At 45.3% G+C, this 22,044-nt stretch overlaps 1 protein-coding gene across 3 annotated transcripts in view; it reads right to left on the bottom strand.

Moving 5' to 3' along the window:
• The window catches only part of tab2 (TGF-beta activated kinase 1 (MAP3K7) binding protein 2), a 39,442-nt gene that overhangs the window by 4,123 nt on the left and 13,275 nt on the right, over positions 1-22,044 (bottom strand). For all 3 annotated transcript variants that reach the window (XM_028953223.1, XM_028953225.1, XM_028953224.1), the window contains exons 2-5: positions 8,519-8,700; positions 5,895-7,605; positions 1,431-1,591; positions 110-203 (exon numbers count right to left, since the gene is read on the bottom strand). In XM_028953223.1, coding sequence (XP_028809056.1) covers positions 110-203; positions 1,431-1,591; positions 5,895-7,605; positions 8,519-8,620 — 2,068 coding nt within the window. In that variant the 5' untranslated portion in view covers positions 8,621-8,700. The remainder of the gene's footprint in view (positions 1-109; positions 204-1,430; positions 1,592-5,894; positions 7,606-8,518; positions 8,701-22,044) is intronic.

Below are 22,044 nucleotides of genomic sequence, written 5' to 3'. Positions count from 1 at the left end.
TATATTTTTTTTTTATGATTGCACTATGGGGTTCTATGTGAAACATTATTTCAATTCACGGTACACTGTGTACACTTGAATCTTGAAATGACACTTCGTCCACACTCACCTCGTGTCTGAAGGAGATCGATTTCTTTGGTTAAGCAGTCAATGTCGATCTGCAGCATTCTGTTATTATACCGCAACTTCTGCATCTCTTCAATCTGAAAAAAGCAAATCAAATAAGCGCGAGGGTGTTTGAGGACCTCGAGAACGCTGAGCCTAATAAACACTTAATTACATCTACACTAATATAAATAGGCCATTAATGCAATTTAAAATATAGTACTAACGACACAAAGTCAAAATGAAACCAACATGACGCTGTTTCCTAATTGTTGTTCATTATTTGGTAATTATATGTAGACTCTGAACTAGACTTGTTAAAAACATTCTGGATAACTGTAGACGGAATATTAACATCATGTGAAAAGGGTGGCTTTGATAAATGTGCTTTCAGATCACTAGAGGGGGTCAAACCTTCATCAATGCTTGTAAGCTACTGATAACCAGACGAACGGGAAAAAAAGCCACTCTCTCTACTGTCATTTCCTCCCCTCTCTCAAACTTCCTCTGCATACCCCTGCAACCCGCAAAACATCTCAGCAGCGTGAACACACAACTGAGCCAGGAAGTCAAGGACATGTTTTTTTTGGTTTGCATTTGCTGCAAGCTATTCTTCAAAGCAAAGGAACAGCAACATGACTTCAAATACATAAAGAATTGTGTAAACATCATAAATCATATAAAATCTTTGTCTTGCTCAATTCTACGATTTTTTTCCACCACCGACGCCAGAAACTCAACACAACAGATGCTGATGTCTCATTCAACTGTAACTGTACAATCACAAACAATCCCACAATGCAGCATTTTATCATGGTGTCTTTGCAACTACAAAATAGTAAATGTTGGATCTTAAAAATCTAATTTCTTGAAAACTCTACTAAGTGATTTAAACATTACCGTGGTGTTTTTTCTGCTATAAGGGACGGTGATTCTCACACACGGGGGAATTTTGGGTTAAAACTTTGATAGATTGATTAGCCAGCATGCTAATCACCAAAGGAAGTACCAGTGGCAGAAACTGGCCAGCTGATGAACACATACCCCTCAACCACCCGAGTGGCCGAAGACAGATGCCCAGCAAACATGCCCTCGTGTTTACTAGAGAACACATAAATAAGTACCTTTTGGCTCGTGGATCACCTTATTAATACAATTTCTGTAAAACCATGATCAATATAGGGTTGGACATTAAAAAGCCTTTCACTATGAACTAGTCATGTGACTGTGTTCACAGGGTATTTATTGTATTTATTGAAAAGATCATGTAGATATAGGTGTAAAAATGTAGCTGTAGGTTTATTTTTGAGCCGTAATGAACTCACAGAGGGGATCTGAGAGATGGAGTTGGATCTCTGCAGTCTTCTCTGGGTCAGGTCGTTCTCCATCTGGTTCACTTCCTCTTTCAGTTTTTCCAGCTTTTTCTTCTTCACTTCCAGCTCGTGCCACAGCCTCTCCATTCGAGCCTTCTGATGGACCAGGAGAGCTATCAGGGACAGAAGAGGGGGATTATGGGATACTGCAACTCACTGGCTGGTCAGGTAATCAATCAGCTCTGAGCTTCCAGTCCTAAAGTCTCAAAAATGGAGAAGTGCAGAGCTTAGCTTTAGCATAAAATGAGATTAATAAAGTCACTCTGAGAGTGACACGCACACACACACACACACACACACACCCATCCCTGTTTCTGACCTCAAACAACCCTGCAGCCTCATATGCGCAAACACACATGCACACAAGCATAATCTTTGCCAATTTACTCAAATCTTTATTTCAGGGAATCAACAAATATGGGCAGCAGCGACAAGGACTGACAATCATTGCATGGAAATATGGGTTCCTATTCATAAATCATCATAAAACACAACCCTGCAGACTCACATGCAACCTGTCCCTCCTGTACACACACACACACACACACACAGAGCAGAGAATGGGTGTTACGAGAAGAATGCTGAGCCATGACTCTCCTCACATCAACCAAAACAAATCCTCCCCGCCCCTCCCTACAGTCGAGAGTAAGAGTGAGTGGTGGAGCGGGAGCGCGGCGGAGCCGGTGGGAAGTCGGTCACCGGGATCCTACAGTCTGTGACTCACGCACAAATCCAGTCAAAAAGCCCAAAAAAGGAAGTGCTGCTTTAAGAAGTTTGACTCACTAGAGCCGCGAGGACGCACATTCGCGGGACGACCCAGACACACACATGATGCACGGGGAGCTACCAGCGCAAACACACAGACGCCTGACTCGCACCCTCACAGGACGCGTCCATCATCTCCTTTAAAGATGTCATCTATCATACTCTGTGTCGGGGACGAAGAGGAGACCACTTCAGACGAGTGGACAATGTGCAGAAAAATCACAATAACCAATATAAAATACGCAATATCAAACACAAAAAGTAGAGACCAGTCCAGCCAGCAGGTAATAAGACATCTAAAAAAAAAAGACGAGTCTTCGATCAGAGTGACCTGAACTGGATCAGAACAAATGTGATAACTCAGAATCACAGAAGGCATTGAAAACGTGCGTCTTGTGAAAAATCCAGTTTAAATCGTGCAGATCTGTAGAAAGTGTTTCAGGAAACTCACGCTGCTCGCGCCTGATAAAGCACCGGAGGAATACAGAGTTATCTTGCTGAGGTGGCAACATGGTTGTGTGATCAGCCTGAAACACCGCAGCACGCGCTGAAACGTTGCCATCAAAACCCTGAGAAGATTCAGGATTTTTACTTCAGGCAGTGAAATGCATCCTGAACCGCTCCATTTTTTTTTAGCTGTACATAGATAGAAGATATTCAAGTTGTAAAATACATAAAACAGAATAAAAAGGGAACAAGGCTAGAAAGCAAAACGACTAGGCATATCAAAAACAAACTAACTTTGGAATATTTAATATGTTAAAATAACGAAACGCCACTGCAATCTGTTTACTTCCCCTGCGCCTCTGACCCATGACACGGAAACAACCCCTACATAGAGATAGAGATGGACCATGAAGGATTTTTACTGCATTACTTCCAACCGGAGACTCTCTCACACTTCTCAGGTCATATTAATAAATATGCACAACAACAGGAATTAGTTAAAGTAATTAAAGCATTCATCGTAACTAATTGAAATATCTTCATTGGAAAATGGGTGATAAATTTGTTCATCGATTGGCAGCACTGGAAAGTACACATGACAGGTAGGTCATACAGCACCGAGTCACATCCAACCAGACTTGAAGCTTTTAGGAATTGAAAAGTTTATGCAACTTGCCCGATAATAAAAAAAATAATAAATTGAAGTGAATGCGGCGGAAAATGGGAGTTAAAACCAGGTAAACATCGGCGTCTCGTTCAGCGGCTTTACAGGCCGGATGCAGCAGGAAACCTGATTCATCCTTCATCTCTGCTGCGGCGGCTCGGGGGAGCCACCGGGGCTCTGAGTGGACGGCCACTTCGTGTTGCAATGTATTTGTGCGTTCTCCGATTACAGTGAGCTATGAAAGATGTGTGTAAACATTTCGAAAAACTGACATTCCCCGGGGTGTGCACACGTGCTAGCACACACACACACACACACACACTCTTGTGTTTGTGTGTGAGGGCAAGTGTGTGCATGTATCTAAATGCAACCCATCCTAAATACCAATAGAAGCTGCTGACAGATCTGTAATAACAGGCTTGGCTGCAGGTTCTGGCTCCAGGGGATTCCGAAGAGCAGCAAAACACAAAGCCGGTACATACAGGGCTACACTACACTACACAACACAACAGAACTACAAGGACTCGACATTTACATGAGAAAACGGCAATGTTGTTCACTTAACTACACAACTGGTCCACCAAGCACTAAACTACACAGTGCAAACTCCTCCACTCAGCACAAAATTACACAACACAATCACTCAACACAGCACTAAGCTACACAACACAGTCAACCCCCACCCCCCAGTGCTAAAAAACATAAAACCACTAAACTACACAATGCAAATTCTAAACTACACAGCCCATTCCCATAATGTAGCAACATCACACATTCCACATGACAAATGAACACAAAACCACCCCACATTTTACAACCAGACCACACTCCACACCCACTCCACAAACAGCAGAACACAACACTGTTCCCACTGTTCCGCACACCTCCAAATTATGGCCATCCACGCCGCTCCGCACAGCAGCGTACAACACGACCACTAGCGGCAACATTCGCTGCACAAAGCCGCTCTTCTGTTTACACTAAAAACACGTAGAGATCATGTTCCTGGTTAATAAAACACTTCTGTCCACATTCATCAGACGTTCTCCTTAAATATTCATCCAATAAGGCCGAGTTTGGGACGTGAAGTTTACTCGGTTGAGCAGAAATAACAATCATCTACACAGCTGCTCAGGCCTCTCTGGGAATATTGGGGAGGGAAAGGTGTTTGTGTTTTGTCATTTGATTTAAAAAGGAAAAAAATCTATTCATGCTTCATTCATTTCACATCAATTGAAATATTTAGTTTTATGTTATGGCTGACAACTCTGTCTCAATGGAAAGAGGTGATAGTAGCCTAGTGGGTAACACACTCACCAGAAGACCCAGGTTCAAATCCCACTTACTACCACTGTGTCCCTGAGCAAGACACTTAACCCTAAATTGCTCCAGGGGGGGACTGTCCCTGTAACTACTGATTGTAAGTCGCTCTGGATAAGGTCGTCTGATAAATGCTGTAAATGTAAATGGAAGAAAAATGTCCAAAGACAGAAATGTCCCACTATACTATGGTCAGGCTTCAATAAAAAGAGAATTAAGTGATATTAAGTGAAGTAACACAATGAAATGTGTCCTCAGCTTTTAACCATCCCCCTTGGTGAGCAGTGGGCAGCCGTGACAGGCGCCTGGGGAGCAGTGTGTGGGGACGGTGCTTTGCTCAGTGGCACCTTGGCAGCTCGAGATTCGACCAGCAACCTTCTGCTTATGGGAAGGCCAATCACTAATCACAATAATTTGCATGTAATTAATTACCAGCTGAAATTTAAAGAGTCAAGGCAGCTCGATTAAGAACAGAATGACATTTATCATGATATACTAATTTTTTTAGATTCTCTAGCATAAAAACGTAAAAAATGTTTTAATTTGCTGGAAAGATGTGAGGCCCTGTCCACACAAAAACGATTTTTCGGTTTCAAAAAAACCTGCTTCCACACGGAGCGTTATCTGGGAGGTAGCAGCCTAGCGGGTAACACACTCGCCTGTGAACCAGAAGACCCAGGTTCAAACCCCACTTACTACCATTGTGTCCCTGAGCAAGACACTTAACCCTGAGTGTCTCCAGGGGGGGGACTGTCCCTGTAACTACTGACTGTAAATCGCTCTGGATAAGGGCGTCTGGTAAACGCTGTAAATGTAAATGAAAAGCTGAATTGTTGTCGTTCGCATGGAGATGCAGAGAATGTCCTTTTTTGACACTCCACACCTGTGAGTGGTGCTGTAACTCGCCCGGTTGGGTTCTACCGCAGGTTACCGGGCGCCACACCGCGCAGTGTGAAACTCCTGCCCGGAGCGTAGATGTATTCAGATCGGCACTACTTTTTAACAAGAATTAAAAAGCAACGTCATTATGATGTAATCGAGAATGTTCTGCGCTTCATCGATGCAATATAGTCCACGTCGGCATTGCGACGCGTCGATTATGCAATTCATTTCAAAACCCCTACTTAGTAGCCTAGTGGGCAAGACTACCGTCTTGTCCGTGAGCAAGAAACTAGCGGTTGTGCGTTGCTCCGGACCAGTAAACGTAATATAAAGGTCACCTTGCGTGTAGGCAGCGTCGTCAGAGCCCATGCTGAGTCGGCGTGGCTCGCTGGGCCTGTCCCTGTGCGCTGAAAGGGGGTCGGAGGTGTTGAGAGGCTCCGGCTCCACAAAGTGGTGGTCTGCAGAGAGGGTGAGGAGGTTGTTGGGCTCGAAGGTAGGGGAGACCACGCCGGGAGACACGGCCGGAGGCTTGTTGGGGGAAACGGTGATTTTGAAAGTGTACTTGGTGTTGGGCTGCGTGACCACCACGCGGGGCGACGTGGCGGTGCCCCCGGCGCCCATGGACGCCCGGGATTTGGGCGGATGGTGGTGGATGTAGGCCGGCCCCATGCTCACCTGGCCCGACATGTTTCTCGCCCCGGGCGGCGGATGGTTGGCCGAGATGTAAAGGGTTGGAGGGTTCCGGCCCATTCCGTCGTCCCCGGCGGCGTTGGTGGAAATGTAGAACTTGGGCTGGGAGCGAGCGGCGGCGGGAGGAGGAGGAAGCAGGGCGTCGTCGCAGGGGGCGCTGGGCGCGGAGGGGGGGCTGGCCGAGATGTAAACAGTGGGCTGGCTGCGACTCAGGCCGGGGGTGCTGATGGACAGCGGGGTGGAGCAGCCGATCGAGGGAGAGGAGGCCGGGCACGAGGACGACGATGAAGAGCAGGAGGAACGGGGTCCCCCGGCCCCTGCGCGCAGCACCGCCGTGGCGGACGAGTTGCTCCTCTGCGGAGACTCCAGCTTGATCTCGATCTGGTTCTTGCGGGGGCCTGTGGAGATGTTCTGTATATTGTACTGGCTGAAGGAGCAGGACGAGCCTGCGGAGAGAGGAGTAGAGAGGCCAGAGGCGGAGGAAGAGGCTGGCGGACAGGCGGAGGAGGAAGAGGAGAGTGAAGCGGAGGGGGAAGAGGCCTGAACTCCTCCTCCTGAGGCCTGCAGAAAGGAGGGGGCTTGGGGGTTGGTGGGAGAACTGATGGGCATGTAGACGTGAGACGTCTGGTGGCCCTGGTGCGACTGGTGCTGTGAGGTATGTGGAGGCGGAGTCCAGCTGCTTCCGGCCAGGTTGGGCGGGTGGGAGATCTGGTATATCTGCTGGGGGGGTTGCGAGGTGGGGCTGTACTGGGCTCGGGCCCCCGGCTGCTGCGACTGCTGGCCCTGCCGGGCGTAGGGCCGGATGTAGATGGAGTTCCCCTGGGGACTGCCGAGGCCTGCCTGGGGCCCGCCGTGGATGTGCAAACTGGTGGGAGTGTTGCGGCCCGTCATGTTTGGGGCCAGCGTGACCGTGATGGGGTTGAAGCGCGGGGCCTGGTGTCCTTTAGTCCCACCGCTGCTGCCGCCGCCCACCTGGTAAAGTCCTAGGTGCTGGGGTGGCTGGGGTTTGCGCGCCGACTCCATCACGCCAAACACATTGAGGCCGGCGGGGACCTGCACGGGCGCCGACTGCGGCTCCTGCTGGTAGAACTGGGCGTGGGCCTGCGCGGCGCTGGGTAGGGGGCCCTCGCTCAGGCTCTGGGCGAGTGCGCGGCTGCCGTTCATCCTCAGGCTGCTGCCATGCGCATTCTGACACTGCAGGCCCAGGTTCAGCTGGGTCATGTGGCTGTGGAGCCGCGCCAAGCCGGAGTCGTCAGACGGGCAGGTGGCGGGAGAGAAGCTGAGGTGGCCCTCGCTGTACAGGTAGCCCGGACTCACCTGGGACAAGTACTCACAGCAGGCGTCCAAGTTGTTTTTGTTCTAAGAAAAAAAAAGAGAGAACGTTAGACAATCCCCAACATATTAAAGATGCTCTGATCGTTTCTGCTTTCTATAACAGCCAATCAGAAGAGCCAGTCAGGTAAAAATATGACAAGTATGAAAGGTGAGCGAGCACAGTCAGAGGTCTTTGGTCAGTTCCAGAACACCTTCGTGATGGGAGTAGCTGCAAGAGTATAGCGTGCTCTGGCTATATTTCTGAATGAAGGCATCGAACAGCTTCGCGCACCGCCGACGGACCACTTGCCAGCGGTCTGACTGACGCTTGTGGTCGACACCAAAAGCCGCTTCTACCGCAATCACAGAAGCACTTCAACATGACCTCTGCATGCTGCATGAACACTTGGTTTACGAAGACACTTTTTCCCCATTCCATTTAGTCTATATTTTGAGTAACGTTACAGAGCAAAAGCAACGTTTCGTGTTTAATGCAAATTAATCAAAAACTTTCCATGATGGTATACTGTGGGATTGTATACATGTCATCTGCTCATTACGAACATGGAGTGATTGTCAACGTGAAGCACAGCTAGCACAACACATTTTGCACACAATGAAATGTGTCCTCTGCATTTAACACATCACCCTTGGTGAGCATTGGGCAGCCGTGAAAGGAGCAGCGTGTGGGGACCAGCAACCTTCTGATTACGGGTCCGCTTACTTGCCCGCCAGGTCACCACTGCCCCCCACTACGCGTTTTTGCTCAACTTTTGGATTTATAAATAATTTAAAAGTTTGCATCACTTTGATCCAAAAACCAATAATTACGTCTAGTCAGAAAGATCCATTAAATGTGACCGTAAAACACAGGCAGGCGCTCAAGCTTGTTCAAACTTGCAGTTTCGAGTGCTTCACCTCTGCAGTCCAGCAGCAGAACAGAGTTGCTCTAAGTCACCTGCACAACGCACTGGGACACGACACCCTCCGGCACTTCGGGAAACTTCTGGCGCAGGTCGTGCAAAACCTGGATGTCAATCTGGTGGCTTCCCTGGGCCATTCGTGTGGTGCCAGGTCTGGACTGGGGCTCTGCGGTCACACTGAGGCCAGGCGGCTCCACTCCCTCAGATCATGCATTTTCTGCAAGATTCACACATGCACACAAAGCGCAGAGTTTACACACACACACACACACACACACACACACACACACACACATCTACACAGCAGCAGGCACAGTGTACATGGACTTATGCAACAAAAAATAAATGCTCTGTGTCACAGGCTCAAAAGGTAGGCGTGGTTAACGCAATTACCGTGCATCGCCCTCACGATCCCACCACATGATGTGTTTTATAACTGTATGTAATGGCGGCTTATTACATAAAACAGGAACGCACATCAGAACAGGACTTCCAGATTAAGGACCCGACAGGGAAGCGATACAAGAGGCGACATTTTTTACGCTCACAACAGCTGCACACAATCAGGTTAACAATGACCAAAACACGGATCACGGAGCCGGAGTGTCCCCTCCGGAGTCAGTCCATGACACTATACCTCATTATTTCACTTCACAAAGACCTACAGGCACCACTTATATTGATACACTGCCAACAACAAGCAACGTTCACGCACAAAACACACCTGGCAGACCTGCAACATCCAACATTTTCCACCTTCCTCTCGCAGATCAGTATAATCAACTTACTGCTATAATCAACCTCTCCGCCATCTTGGTGTGAGCGGTGCTTCGCTTCTATTGGTTGTGCATTATTACCTCACAACGTGCAGAAGTCAAAGTTTAACAGAAAACAATGCGCTTTAGAGCACAGTGCCATGCCGGACGGGGTCGGTATGCGAAGGCCCTCAATGCCCTCGGTTGATGGAAATCAGTCATGACGATGTAAAACCTTGATCCATGAGTGTAGCTTCTGGATTAATTTGGATAACTCTACACAACACTGGCGCATGCAAAACAGCTGCAGGAGACGACATAGTGGAAGTGCACATGCACTCACGCACACCAAAAAAAACACAACAGCTTCCATGACAATGGGGATGCACGCTATTGGACGGGTGGCATGCGGTAAATGCACGCACGTGGCACCCGTGCACACACACACGCTTTAGAGATGCCCTGCTTCCATGTTTGCAATGACAGGAATGCAAATAACAAGGTATGCGGCCGCGGAAGCAGGCGGAACAGAAATCACATTCATTCCGACGTCCCGCTGGGCTCCTCTTCCCCAAACAGCGCTTGGCAAAACAACCCACCAAATATCTGCAGGCTACATGCTTCACGAGACTCCCCCAACTCTCAGGAAACTCCCTGACTACGGAGCAATTTTCTAATTTCATCACATCTCACACACACACACACACACACTCACTCGCAACAGGTCACCTACAGCAAATCTGTCATTTCCTGTATCCCACCGCAACCTAGATACAACCCTGAGGAAGTAGCCCTAAAGGTGCCGCGCGGTGCAGAACAACGCACACCAGACGTTTAATGCAGCAACAGGTGACACGATGCAGACAGGCCGTATCATATCCAAGCTTGTCACAGTTCGCTACACATTATTGCATTAGAGATAAAAGGACAGCTTGCCAGTTATCTGCATGTCAGAGAGGAGGAACTAACATATTTCTTTAATGACGTTTTAATTAGCTATGGCTAAAATTAGGAGTGTAGAAATTAATTGTATAATCGATCCAATTCTGCATTGATGCAGTGCAGAACATAATCGATTATCTAGTAATGACGTTGCTTGGTGCTTTTCTGGCGGCGTTATAGTAATTCACATTAATTATGCCATAATGCCGGTAGTGACCGTAGCGGCCAGATATGAGTACATCGCCACTCCGGGTAGGAGTTTCACACCTTTCACTCGACCAATAGAATTCAAAGCGGGTGAGTGTTTGTCCCGCCGCTTGGAGGAAAAGCTGATCTTGAACATCGTCGGAAAACCACACATATTCTCTTGTGCCGAGCCCCAGATTTTCACCAATGAGGTAGAAAAACGATCATGTTCAGTCAAAAATGTTTGAAACGAAACATTTTCAGTCCGTGCTCACCTGGCGTAGTGGAGGAGACTCTGGTGAAACATGCAGAGCTCGCTGCTGGGGTTTCCATCACACTTGCTATTTATTATAAAATGCCGTTACACGTACCAAACGTTACCGCTTTCAAATGATACAAAATGAAATTATAAAGGGACCACAGGAACCTGGACAAGTCTGCTCGGATCCTCTGCTTGGTGCAGAGTTGATCTGGAATCAGGACCTGGGCAGATGACTAAATCCGCCCACAGCATAGTGCCATGTGCATTTAAAGGAGAACGCCCAATACATACGACTGTTACAAGGTGAGCACAGACTGCTCATTGTAGCAAATCATAGTGTCCACACAGGTACTCCAGACCTTAACTCAGACCTTTGAAAACATCATGTGACAATGTAGAAATTTATGGGATGCATTGATATCTAGGTATTGATAATTGTAATCGAATCGAATTGTGAGACATCTCTCATGCATCAATCTTCTTCATTCTGGACAATTTAAACATTGTGCTCGTCAATATTATAAATCCATGTGAAAGTCCATTTCCCTCCATGATCTCTCTTACCAAACTAAAACTAGACCAAACCAAAAAACGCAGACAGATTATCATTTTATTTTATTCCTGTACAAAAAAAAAAAAAGATATTCAGAGGAAAGTCCAGGCCTTGGCTGGACACGTACTAACAAGACCAGATCCCAAGAGTTGCTTTAAGCTGGATACTGCACAACAGTGCTACAGGAGCCACACGTCCCATGTGGGATAAAGAGGAGCACGCAAGAAAGCTTTTATTCCAGTGTGAATGTAGAGAGACATTAGAAATTAGACATTAGGTCCTAAGTTGTCTGATTTCAGCATCACTGAAATCACACAACTTTCATCATCTTATCCCTCAAGACAGGTACAGTGCCTAAGTGAGATGTATACTTCTTTAATGATTAATATATATACAAAAACCTATGAAGTCAACATAGGAGAGCAAAACGGTGTTGTCTGCAAAGTGTGACAAGTGGTTGAGTTTCGGATGTTCCCCAAGGCACAGTTAATGGGACAGGAACAGGAAAAAAGAAATCTCTCCAAATACTGGGCTGGGATTTTTGGTTTAGCAGATTTCTACAAGTCTATTTAATGGTTTGTGTTCAATCAAAGAACAGGAAAGCCTCTTTGAAAATAAGGGGGGGTGGTGGCAAAAGGCAACATTCCCTACAGATTCAGCATTAAAATTCCCCGCATTACCATCGCTCTCAGACACAAGTCGGCCCAACCCCCCCTGCACGGCCGCCTCGAGTCACCGCAACACACATATAGTGTGCTTCAGAAAGCACAGACAGGCTGCAGGCTTTCTTCCCAACAGCCCACCCCCAACAACTGAGCATGAAGGCCAATAAAAAGCAACAAACAGATGCATCCAACAACGCCAAAATACGCATAAGATCATGCTAATGCATGGTTCCGCCATTGTTTTGGTTACTTTGGTAAGTTCAATCGATTTTTAGCCTATATATTATGCACACATACACACACAGCCAAAAAGTACTCAAGTGTGTGCATTACATACAGTTCAGGGGGAAACTTACGGAAGAAGAAGATTTTCCTCCTGCATCCTGCACAGTGCCATACAGGCCGCCTGTCACGGGTGAAATGTAAACACTCCCGCTACTTGAATGGTTCGATCTCTGACCAACAAAACGAAGGCGAGGGGACGGTTTATGAATTCATCTGGGGCCCGCTGGAGCTGCAGGTGCAGGAGCCACATACGTGGCCTTTCTTATTTTTAACTGCACTATTTTTTACCACTTCCTGTAGTGTGAGATGGGGGCTGGGATGGCAAATGTTGTCCGAAGGTGACTGCAGGATTCCAGTCTGAACCTCCCACCAGGTTTATCATCCTCTCCTTCGCTCGATCCCCCCCCCCCCCCGCCTTTTTACGCACATTCTGACCAGATTCTGGCTTGGCTGGAGCGGAGACCGGGCCGGCCGTCCTGTTTCTTCTCACAGTTAAAGGTCCCCCTGACACCAGTGCAGTCCAGTCCATCAAACCCGAGCAGCAGCCATTACACACAGCAGAGCGGTCTCACAACTCACAAACCGATCTGGCGATAAGACCGCCAGATAGACAGACAGAGAGGGAGAGAGAGAGAGAGGGAGAGGGAGACTGGTAGACGTTCAGGAGGAGGTTATTTCTTCTCATCAGAGTGACAGGCGTGCAGAGTGTCATAGCCGAGGAAATTTAAACAAAGCTGTTTTTAAAAAAAAAAAAAAAAAAGTCAGGTGATAATAAGTCCTGTCAGGGGAGGGATACGGCAGCACCAGAGTCCAAACCTGCTCCACCAGACTGTAGATTCAAGGCCGAAATTAAGCAGGTCAGCAGTTAAGAGGCTGACCCACAGATCTACACACACCAAAAAGCAACCTTACCAACAAACCACAATGTTATCGGGCACGTTACAGTCAATATTTTATTTAGCAGAAAGTGAGCTGAACAAACCAAGGGGCCAAAAGTTAAGGATGGCAGATCCTGCAACCAGATAATGATCCAAAACACGGATCGTTGCATACTGGATGTTTTCGCCGTGGCTCTTGCAGCCACATGGCCCAAACATCACTGAAAATCTGTAATGGTTCTGTAAAGAGCAGCGCATGAAGGTGGCCTGAGGATCTTGCTGGAACTGGAGCCGTTTGCCAGGACGAATATATGGCTGGCTACAAAAAAAAAAAAAAAAAAAGTGTTTACAAGCTGTGATTTTTGCCAAAGGGGCTGTTAGTAAGTACCGCCTTGTTGGGGGCCGAAACTTTAGCTTCAGGCCCTTTTAATTGTTTGGGAATTGTGCTCCAGCATACCAAAGGTGGGGTGGGAGTCAAATCTTTTTAAGCAAGGGTGCCCAAACTTTTGCGTGTCACTATATGTATGCATGAATGTTGCAACATCAGCATTAAACACAGAATAAATTGTAAGATTTATTCTGTGTTTAAAATATATATATCGGCTTTAGAATATATATGGATGTTTTAAATATGGCCTGTTTACAATGGAAAATACTGGAAAATAAATACATTCAAACAAATTCTAGGTTAGGTGACTGGTAACTATTTTAAAAACCTTAAAAAACCTTGTAGACTATTCCAAAATGGTCTCTCCTGTATTTCAAGCTTGGCAGACTAGGTGACTGTGCCTTCATGACACCATTTTTTTTTGTAAATAAATAAAATATACACATATATGTGTCAAAGAAAAATGCACTTTACCATTGAGTTAATACTTACAGAGAGTCAGAATGGAATTTACTGGCAAGTACGTTGACATATACCATAATTTGCTTTGATGATATGAGCCAGACATTAAGACAAAGATAAAGAAAAAAAAAACATTAATAAAATTAAATAATGCAATATACACACAATTCATATTAAATGTACACAGTTTTATATTAAACAGTACACAGTAAACTGTTTTTAATAGATTTTCTAGCTCACAATCTGCTCTTGATAAGGTCTTTATGGAGAATGGGGCATCTAGATTCTATCAGCAATGCTGTGGTGTAACATGAGTTTAAATGTGAACCAATCGCTCTCCACTGCAGTAAATATTGACCTTCTCTCCACTGCACAGCGTTTGGAGGCCTCTGAACACAACCACCTCCGACAAGCACCAGAAAAATAAACAGGAGCGAGTTACATGGATCTCTTCCAAACGCAAAATAGGTAGAGGAGAGTTCTGCTATAATCTCGGGTTACATGTTTGGAGAGCAAAACGTTCTTGCCTGGAGGTAAAAGTGGGTCTGTCTAAATCCTGCTTAACGCAGAAAGAGTGAGCAAGAGAAAACACATAACTTATGGAGAAATAAGCCTCCTCTGAAGGAGCAGGCAAATTACTTAAAGTACTGTACATTGTTTGCACAGGCACTGTTTGCACAGGCACTGTCTATGTGAAAAATATGTAAAGTTATGAATCACTTTAAAATTAATTCTCAGATACTAATCTATACTAAAATGCATTGATTTCAATATAATTTTGCACTGGTATCAATACTTCAATTCAGTTTTGCATCTGCCAGTGCATGGAAATCTTTGGCTGACTACAACAATTTGCAACAGGCACTGCAGTGGGCAGCCATTCCCTCTTGCTACCTGCAGGACCCAATGTTTACATGAAAGACATGCATTAAAACATGGCAGCGGGCAAAAGCAGACTCACTCTGAATTATATATCATCACCCCGAATAATTTCAGTATCAAGACAAGACAATACAAGGACTCTATAATAATGCCTTGGTTCTTTAACTGTGGTATGTATACCACTGGTTGAATGCAGAACGCCTCTAGTGGTTCACTTGGAAAAAAGATGAATCAATCGTTCAAAAGGTGTATAGAATACTGTTACTTGGAGAGACAAATGTATTCCAAAGTGGTACTCAATGTGAAAAGTCTAAAGCACACAGTACATTGAATCAGTCAGTAAGTTTGTAACATTGTATCATTGATTCAGTTCTCTTTCACACAAGTAGAAATCCAAGTGAACCAAAATAAGTCACTTAAAATTATGCAAGCACTTTCTCTCTGCTCATTGGACAGATGTATCACCACGGTAACAACAAAAGTAAATACAGGAAGCAGATCTGCTGTAGTAAACTGTGTTTGTATGAAATTGGAAAGACACGGTGGAAGTGAATTTATGCAGGTTGGCTGTTGCCCTCGCGATTTTATATTATATTACATGCATTTAACACTTTGGAAAATGTAGCATGGTTATGTCTTGAAAACAATATACTGATGCACTGGAGTTTACAAAGGCGCATAACAAGAGGTCTTGTTAATCATATGGAACTGTGAAAAAAATTAATCACATCGAAATTTACCCATAATTCACCTTTTCTCAAATCATGATAGTGTTTGGTACTGTTTTGGTTTGTACGCATTCTCACGAGGTGGACCGCACCAAAGTTCACATTTTGTTTCGAATCAAGACCACATCTTCTTGTGGTCCACTTGAGTGCGATTACTGTGTTCAAACCAGACGAAATGAACTGCACCAAGGAGGGATTCCAGTTGAGTTTGATTCAAGTACACGAAAGCCTGTATATGTGAAAGTGCCCTAAGTGTCTTACTCAGACACGATGATAGTAAGTGGGGTTTGAACCTGTGACTTTGTGGTCTTCTGATTCATAGGCGAGTGTGTTACCCACTAGGGCTCTATAGTAAAGGAGATTATAAAATAATACAATTAAGTAAACAGCAGAAGATAGTATAAGAGAATACAGGAGAAGAGCAGCAGCAGAAAAGCTCCAAGCTTCCTCATTTCGAGGCAGCAGGTCAGTCTGGGTCCCCCTCAGGACTGAGGTGCCCTGGGCATCATCAACCACAGGTTATAAAACCCAGTGGCCTCCAAACGAAGTTCCCACCACCTCAATTCACACAGTTATGGCCCTAATGAAAGCTTGCGCCACACCTTCTCAGAATCCTTAGCACCCCCTTGAGAATGCTGATGGAGCAAATTAGGGCTGCCCCTCAGTGGGGGTACTGGTCGTTGGGGTGGAAGCTGGGTTGGGGTGTAATGAGTGTGAAGGGGTCGAGTGGGAGTGGCGTGAGACAGACAAAGAGCCCCATTGCTGCACTGTAACTCAGAGTCTCTGCACTGACCCAACGCTCCCAAAACCCGTTTCTGCCCAAACAACAAGTCAAAGAACTCATTCACACAACAGCTTCACTCCGGCCAAGAGAAACCCTGATTCATTTCGGGGGTTCGGGGGGGGAAGGGAGGAGGAGAGGAACGTTGCACAACAACATACTGCTGCTGCCTCCCTCTAGCAAGGTGCCACCTCCAACAAGAACCTAGTCACCAATCCAAGAACAGTTTACTGCTAGTGGCTTGCAATGTGAGATTACATGGTGAAATGAGTTATAGACTCAAGAAGCCAGCAAAGGAACGTTGGAAAAAGTTACTATGTTCTATGAAAAAATAATGCGGAAATTGTGTATTAAATGCTGAAAGGTAGCATTTCATCTTTAGTGTCATGCCCTTTTCGTGATCCAAGTATTCACAAATATTTACAGCAATGTAACATCTTTGCATGGCATTCTATTAGGTGTATATTTCAATAATAATATTCTCGAAGAACTTACAACCTAGATTGTGGTACTCATTAACCTTGGGACGAAATTCATGATGAAGCCTATTCTCAAACAGGGGGAAACAGTATGGTTCAACTTCAACTTCATTTTAACTTGTATCCATCATTGAGGTGATATGCGCTCTCTCCTCATTGAAATTCAAGACCCGCCTCTTTGTTTGGTACACAGTGAATGAAGAGAATAGCGTTGGTGCACGCCAACTGCTAGTAACAGAGGATGAGGATTACCCTTTTTTACCAGAGATACTGTAATAAAGAATAATAACCTACTCCTCTCCCAATCAAGGTACAGCCCCTTTCTGGGGTTCAACGGACAGCATCTGATGTGATGTGGTGAGCACTGCGGGCCGCGTCTGTAAAGGTCACGCCGTGTTCAAGCGGTGGTTTCCTGTGCAGAGTCAGGCGTAAGACAGTCTGGCGAAAATTTAAACAAATAAAGAGAGACTGGTTGGCTGTGGACCTAGTGAGGCATGCGGGCAAGCTCTCGAGTAATCAAACTCAACACACACACACACACACACACACACACAAAAAAGTCGCAGCACCCATTCAGCAGTCCAGGAGAAACGTCTTCCATATTTTTGAGTGGACAAGAAACTGATGATAAACCGCTTGATAAGTCATGACATTGTGTCCACCCACTGACCTTCCATCCAAAATCTTACTGAAGAATAAGACATTGACATTCATTTCCCAACAACGGTGGACAATATTCGCTTTGTGCATCAAAATGAATGGTTCTAATGTTAATAAACAAAAATTGCTTTCCAAACATAGATGACGTCAGACTTAACAAGGGGGTTCTAGCCCTATCCCTGCCACTCAATAAAGAACGCGAAAAAACTCTTTACTCTAAACAGTCAAACTCTGGCAGCAACGTCTAGTACATGTGACTCATTTCCAATTCGAAACTAAGACCATTTAATAAATGGTTGATGGCCTTAAGAATACATAAACAAATATTTATCAAATTTTCGCGATCAAAATTTTGCGATGGAGTGTTTTAAAGGACAATGAATGAGTAGGACATCCCTAGTCACAGATGCATTGTTTTTATTTTTTTGGGCATGAAAATATTTTAATAACCCCAAAACATTCCAGACGATGGAAGCAGCAACACGACATTTTGATTAAGCCAGTCGGATGTGGGCTCCCAGTCTGTTTATTTTGTTTCGCTGCACACTCAAGGCTTATTGAAAAGGTTCTATCTGCCCTCCTCAGACCTGCACAAGTAGAGAAGAGTCGTGGCCGTGCAGACCCCGGGCTGTCCAGCGCCGCGGGACTGCGGTCCAGACCACCACCAGCAACTCATCACCAAATTAAAAAGTGGCCTACCTCAAGTGGAAATATGCATCTTATTTTTTTTTCCTTACTAATTTGAGCCGAGTCAAAACACAAGTTTCATATCCCACCTCCCCAGAAACACACACACACACACACACACACACAGAAAGATGGTGGAAAAATGAGAAGCCCACAACACGCTAGAGGACCTACGCAGACGACGCAGCAATTTAGTGAGGTTTCCTTAGCTCAGAGACATACGGAAAGTTCTACAAGGCATCTGGACTTATCTTTAAAAAAAAATATTTGTGAAGTTGACCATCTCTGGTTGGGGAGTAAAGAAAAACTACAAAATATAATAAAGGCCATCTCGCCGTGTAAATGTCACATGTGCTTAAGCAGAGATTCTGGTTGAAGTGGAATGATGGGCTTTCTGTGTTTGTGGGGGGAAGAGTTGCTGACGCGACACTAAAAAACAGCTCCGGCGTTCCTTTGGCCTTTCGCAGATGCCGTGCTGGCAGCATCCTCACAGCAAGCATCAAATATGAAATCTGTAATTATTCATTATGGTAGAAATGAACCCTTTTCGTTCTTTTTCAACATTTTCTGTGTCGTTCAGCAGGAACTTGAGATTGCATCCAGTTCCTCTCCTCACAAACAGAAACCGTAAGACTAGGCAGGGGAAAACCAAGAAGAAGAAGAAGAAGAAGAAGACGACAACTCGCAGACGGTCAACAACTCGCACTCTGTTCATCATGCAGGTCTGTTGCAATCCCCACACTAAATTACTTGTGCTGGCAGGTTCCATAAACAAAAAGGGCCTGATGGCAGAGAGGGAGAGACATAAGAGGTCTTAAAGGGGCTTATGGTGTTATATATGCACATCACTCTTTAGCTTGAGGTACGGATATGAAAACCCACCCACACAGACGCACACGCAAACGCGCCGTGGTGGGAGGGAGCGCTGAGGATGCTGGTCTCCTCAGCGCACGTCTCAGTTACAACGTAGAAAAAGAGAAAAAAAAAACCTAATTAGTGTAAATAATAGTTGAGCTTCGGGTGGATTAATGAGAGGGCAGGGAACGGCGTCCCCCCGCTGCTTTATACTCACGGCTCTTCGCGGGAAAAGTGCGCCTCGGGGCCTTTAAGGGAAACGTGGAATCAGCAGCACTCGCCGCTTTAACACAGAGGCAATGCCAGGTTTTTAAAGCGGCCCACTTCTGAGGACGGGGGTAGGGTGGTACTGCAGACAGACATTGTGTGTGTGTGTGTGTGTGTGTGTGTGTGAGAGTGAAAGAGTGTTGGATGAGGGTAGAAACGAGGGGAACAGGAAATCAAAATTCTTCAGCACCACAGCCTGCAGCTGCCGACTGATTGGAAGCAGGCGGGGACTGGGTGGTGCAGGGGTGGGGGTGTAGGTGGCGTACCCTCCCGGGGCATCATGGGAGCCTGGGAGGTCTGGCCTTCAACCTCCTGCCTTTACCATAACACCCCACAGCAGGTCCGTTTCCAGCCATTGTTTTCCTCTGTAAACACATATAGGCCTGGCAGGTTTAGTCTCCGCTGTCCTTATAAGGGGCAGCAGGAGGAGACGGGGTGGGGGGTATGGCTGCTGGAGGTTATGGGTGGTAAGCAGCTCTTTCAAATGTCTGCTGTGGCTTTCTGTGTGTTTCACAACAAAGAGCCACAGAACACTAAAAGCTCCCCACACATCTACCCCAATGCAGTCACCCAAAAAAAGAAATACATGAAGACACTTACAAACCACCAAGACCAGGACACCAACGTTATTTGCATATTATAATATATTAACGTATAATTAGACCAGAATTTTTTTTTTTAGTTCATTGCTCATACCTTGATACTGACCAAATGGTAAAAATGCATTTCACTAAGATCTACAAGGAACTGAGTGAACCAAAACGTTGCAGGGTCAGATGATGTCCACGCACAAAAGAAAATATTTGGGTTTCTCAAAAAAAAAAAAAAAATGCAGTTGGTTTTTATATTTAGAGCGTTGATATAAGATGTACAGGATCCAAAATGTATGGTTTAGGTTGAGTTTGGGGCCGTTTTCTCACTCTCACTGGGAATTACTTACAATCCATAATCAGTCAGGTAGAACATCACTTAAGAAATGATTACAACCTTACAACAGCCAATGACAAACAAACGTATGAGAATATTGGGTTTAGGGTCCGGATCACGCTTTAGTTTGGCTAGTTCTGTCTGAGCCGGGATGGGTTTTAAGGGCCCTATGAAATCAGTTTTATTGTTTTTCCCCATTTTAATTCTTCTGAATTCCATGTTTTCCATTCTAAACATATTTATTCACCTAAAACTGCGAGTATGGAATGGAAGGAACAAATGCTATATGACAAATCAGATTTAATCACTGTTCAACAAAGTGCTTGGGCATTTACTGTTTGCTTTTTTAAACCATTTACATGTAAAATTTTATACATTATTTTTTTCACAATATTACACATTCTTCCATTTGTAAAATGAAAGTGTTTCACATAAAAACATTGGGGAGACCTGCCCCATGACTGGAACCATGATAATAAAACCACGTTTTGAATCAGCTCATATGTTTGCATGACCAAGAGTTTGCAGAGTTTGCGCGGAACCGCTCGGGCAAGTGGTACGGTACGGATAAAAATGCGTGCGAACGTACCGCCTCAACCGGAAACACGTGTAGTTGGCTGCAGCTGCAAGGAACGCCAATTATACGCAATTCCGCGTTTTACAACAGATCTTATTTTATTTGTTGGTTTCCACGATTCCGTGCGCGTTGCAGAAATGATAGGGCCCTGGGTCTTAGCTCTACTTGGTGTAGTGATGCAACACTGCTGTCATTAGTCACATGCAATTATTTAAAATACTCAAAACAATTATCAGGAATACCTGCCAAGAATACAATATGCTAATTTAGACTGCACTGACACACCTAGCACCAGCATTACGCCTGACGTTTTTTACGCTCGACAAAAGAACGGTTTGAATTTGTAAAGCATTAAGTGCTGATTGCAAGGTTCTAGTCAGCAATTACATTAACATGCGCGGTAATCTGACAGGAGCCGCCGAATGGACTAATGCGAGTCAACAGGATGCATCTGGAGCACGTTAGTGCAATTACAGACAGAAAAATGAAATGAACATTTAACACCAGCAGCACTGTTTCCAAAACCCGGTGCCAATGTGGTTGTGAGTTTAAAAAAAAAATTAAAAAAAATAAAAATAAAAAATCCTCTGCATGGTCCTCAGCTACGAGAGGAGGGGGAGAAAACTTTTCTTTTCCGCACTTTGCTCCTTTGCTGCCCAAGCAAAAGGGCCAATGAGACGGAAGCTACCGCATTGAGTGGCGGGAGCAGAGATCAGACGGTGGGGAGGCGGTTTTGTACACAGCTCTGGACAAGAGGGATGCTGGGAAGGTGTGAAATTCCTGAACATGGAAAAGCCTTGTCCGTGAGAACTGGTTCCAGATATTTCCACGAGGCCTTTTGGAAGAGAATAACTGATCAGTCTCTTCCTCCCACCCCCTCCCACCCAATGAACAGCCTTTCATAAGTGGGTCATAAAGGAGGGGAAAATAATTTACATCCTTGCGTATACACACTACAGGCTATTTATATTTGTTTCTCCCATGAAAACAGAGCCAGCCATTCTCTTTTTTATAATATAAACTATGGAAATAAAGCTATCAAATAAAAGACAATAAAAGGCTACCCATCCAGAACCTTCTATTTCAGGACCTCACCAGTTCAAAATCAATGGACAGAAAGCACCAGTTGGACTGCTTGAATAAACGTGGACTGACTTCACAGAGAAGTTCAGGAGACAAAAGTCCATTGAGGTGTATGCCGTATTTCTACCTCACGTGTCATTATCTCGACAAAAAGGTTCCAGCAGCTGGTGTGGGACAGAACAGCAGTCCCCCTCGGTGTTAATTGAAGACCTGGACAAACAGCCAGAGAACGACAACAGTCCCACTGCATGATGGGATA

This window comes from Denticeps clupeoides, chromosome 14, assembly GCF_900700375.1.
Source record: "Denticeps clupeoides chromosome 14, fDenClu1.1, whole genome shotgun sequence".
NCBI classification, from domain to species: Eukaryota; Metazoa; Chordata; class Actinopteri; order Clupeiformes; family Denticipitidae; genus Denticeps; species Denticeps clupeoides.
This window is presented reverse-complemented; position numbering and strand designations above follow the sequence as displayed.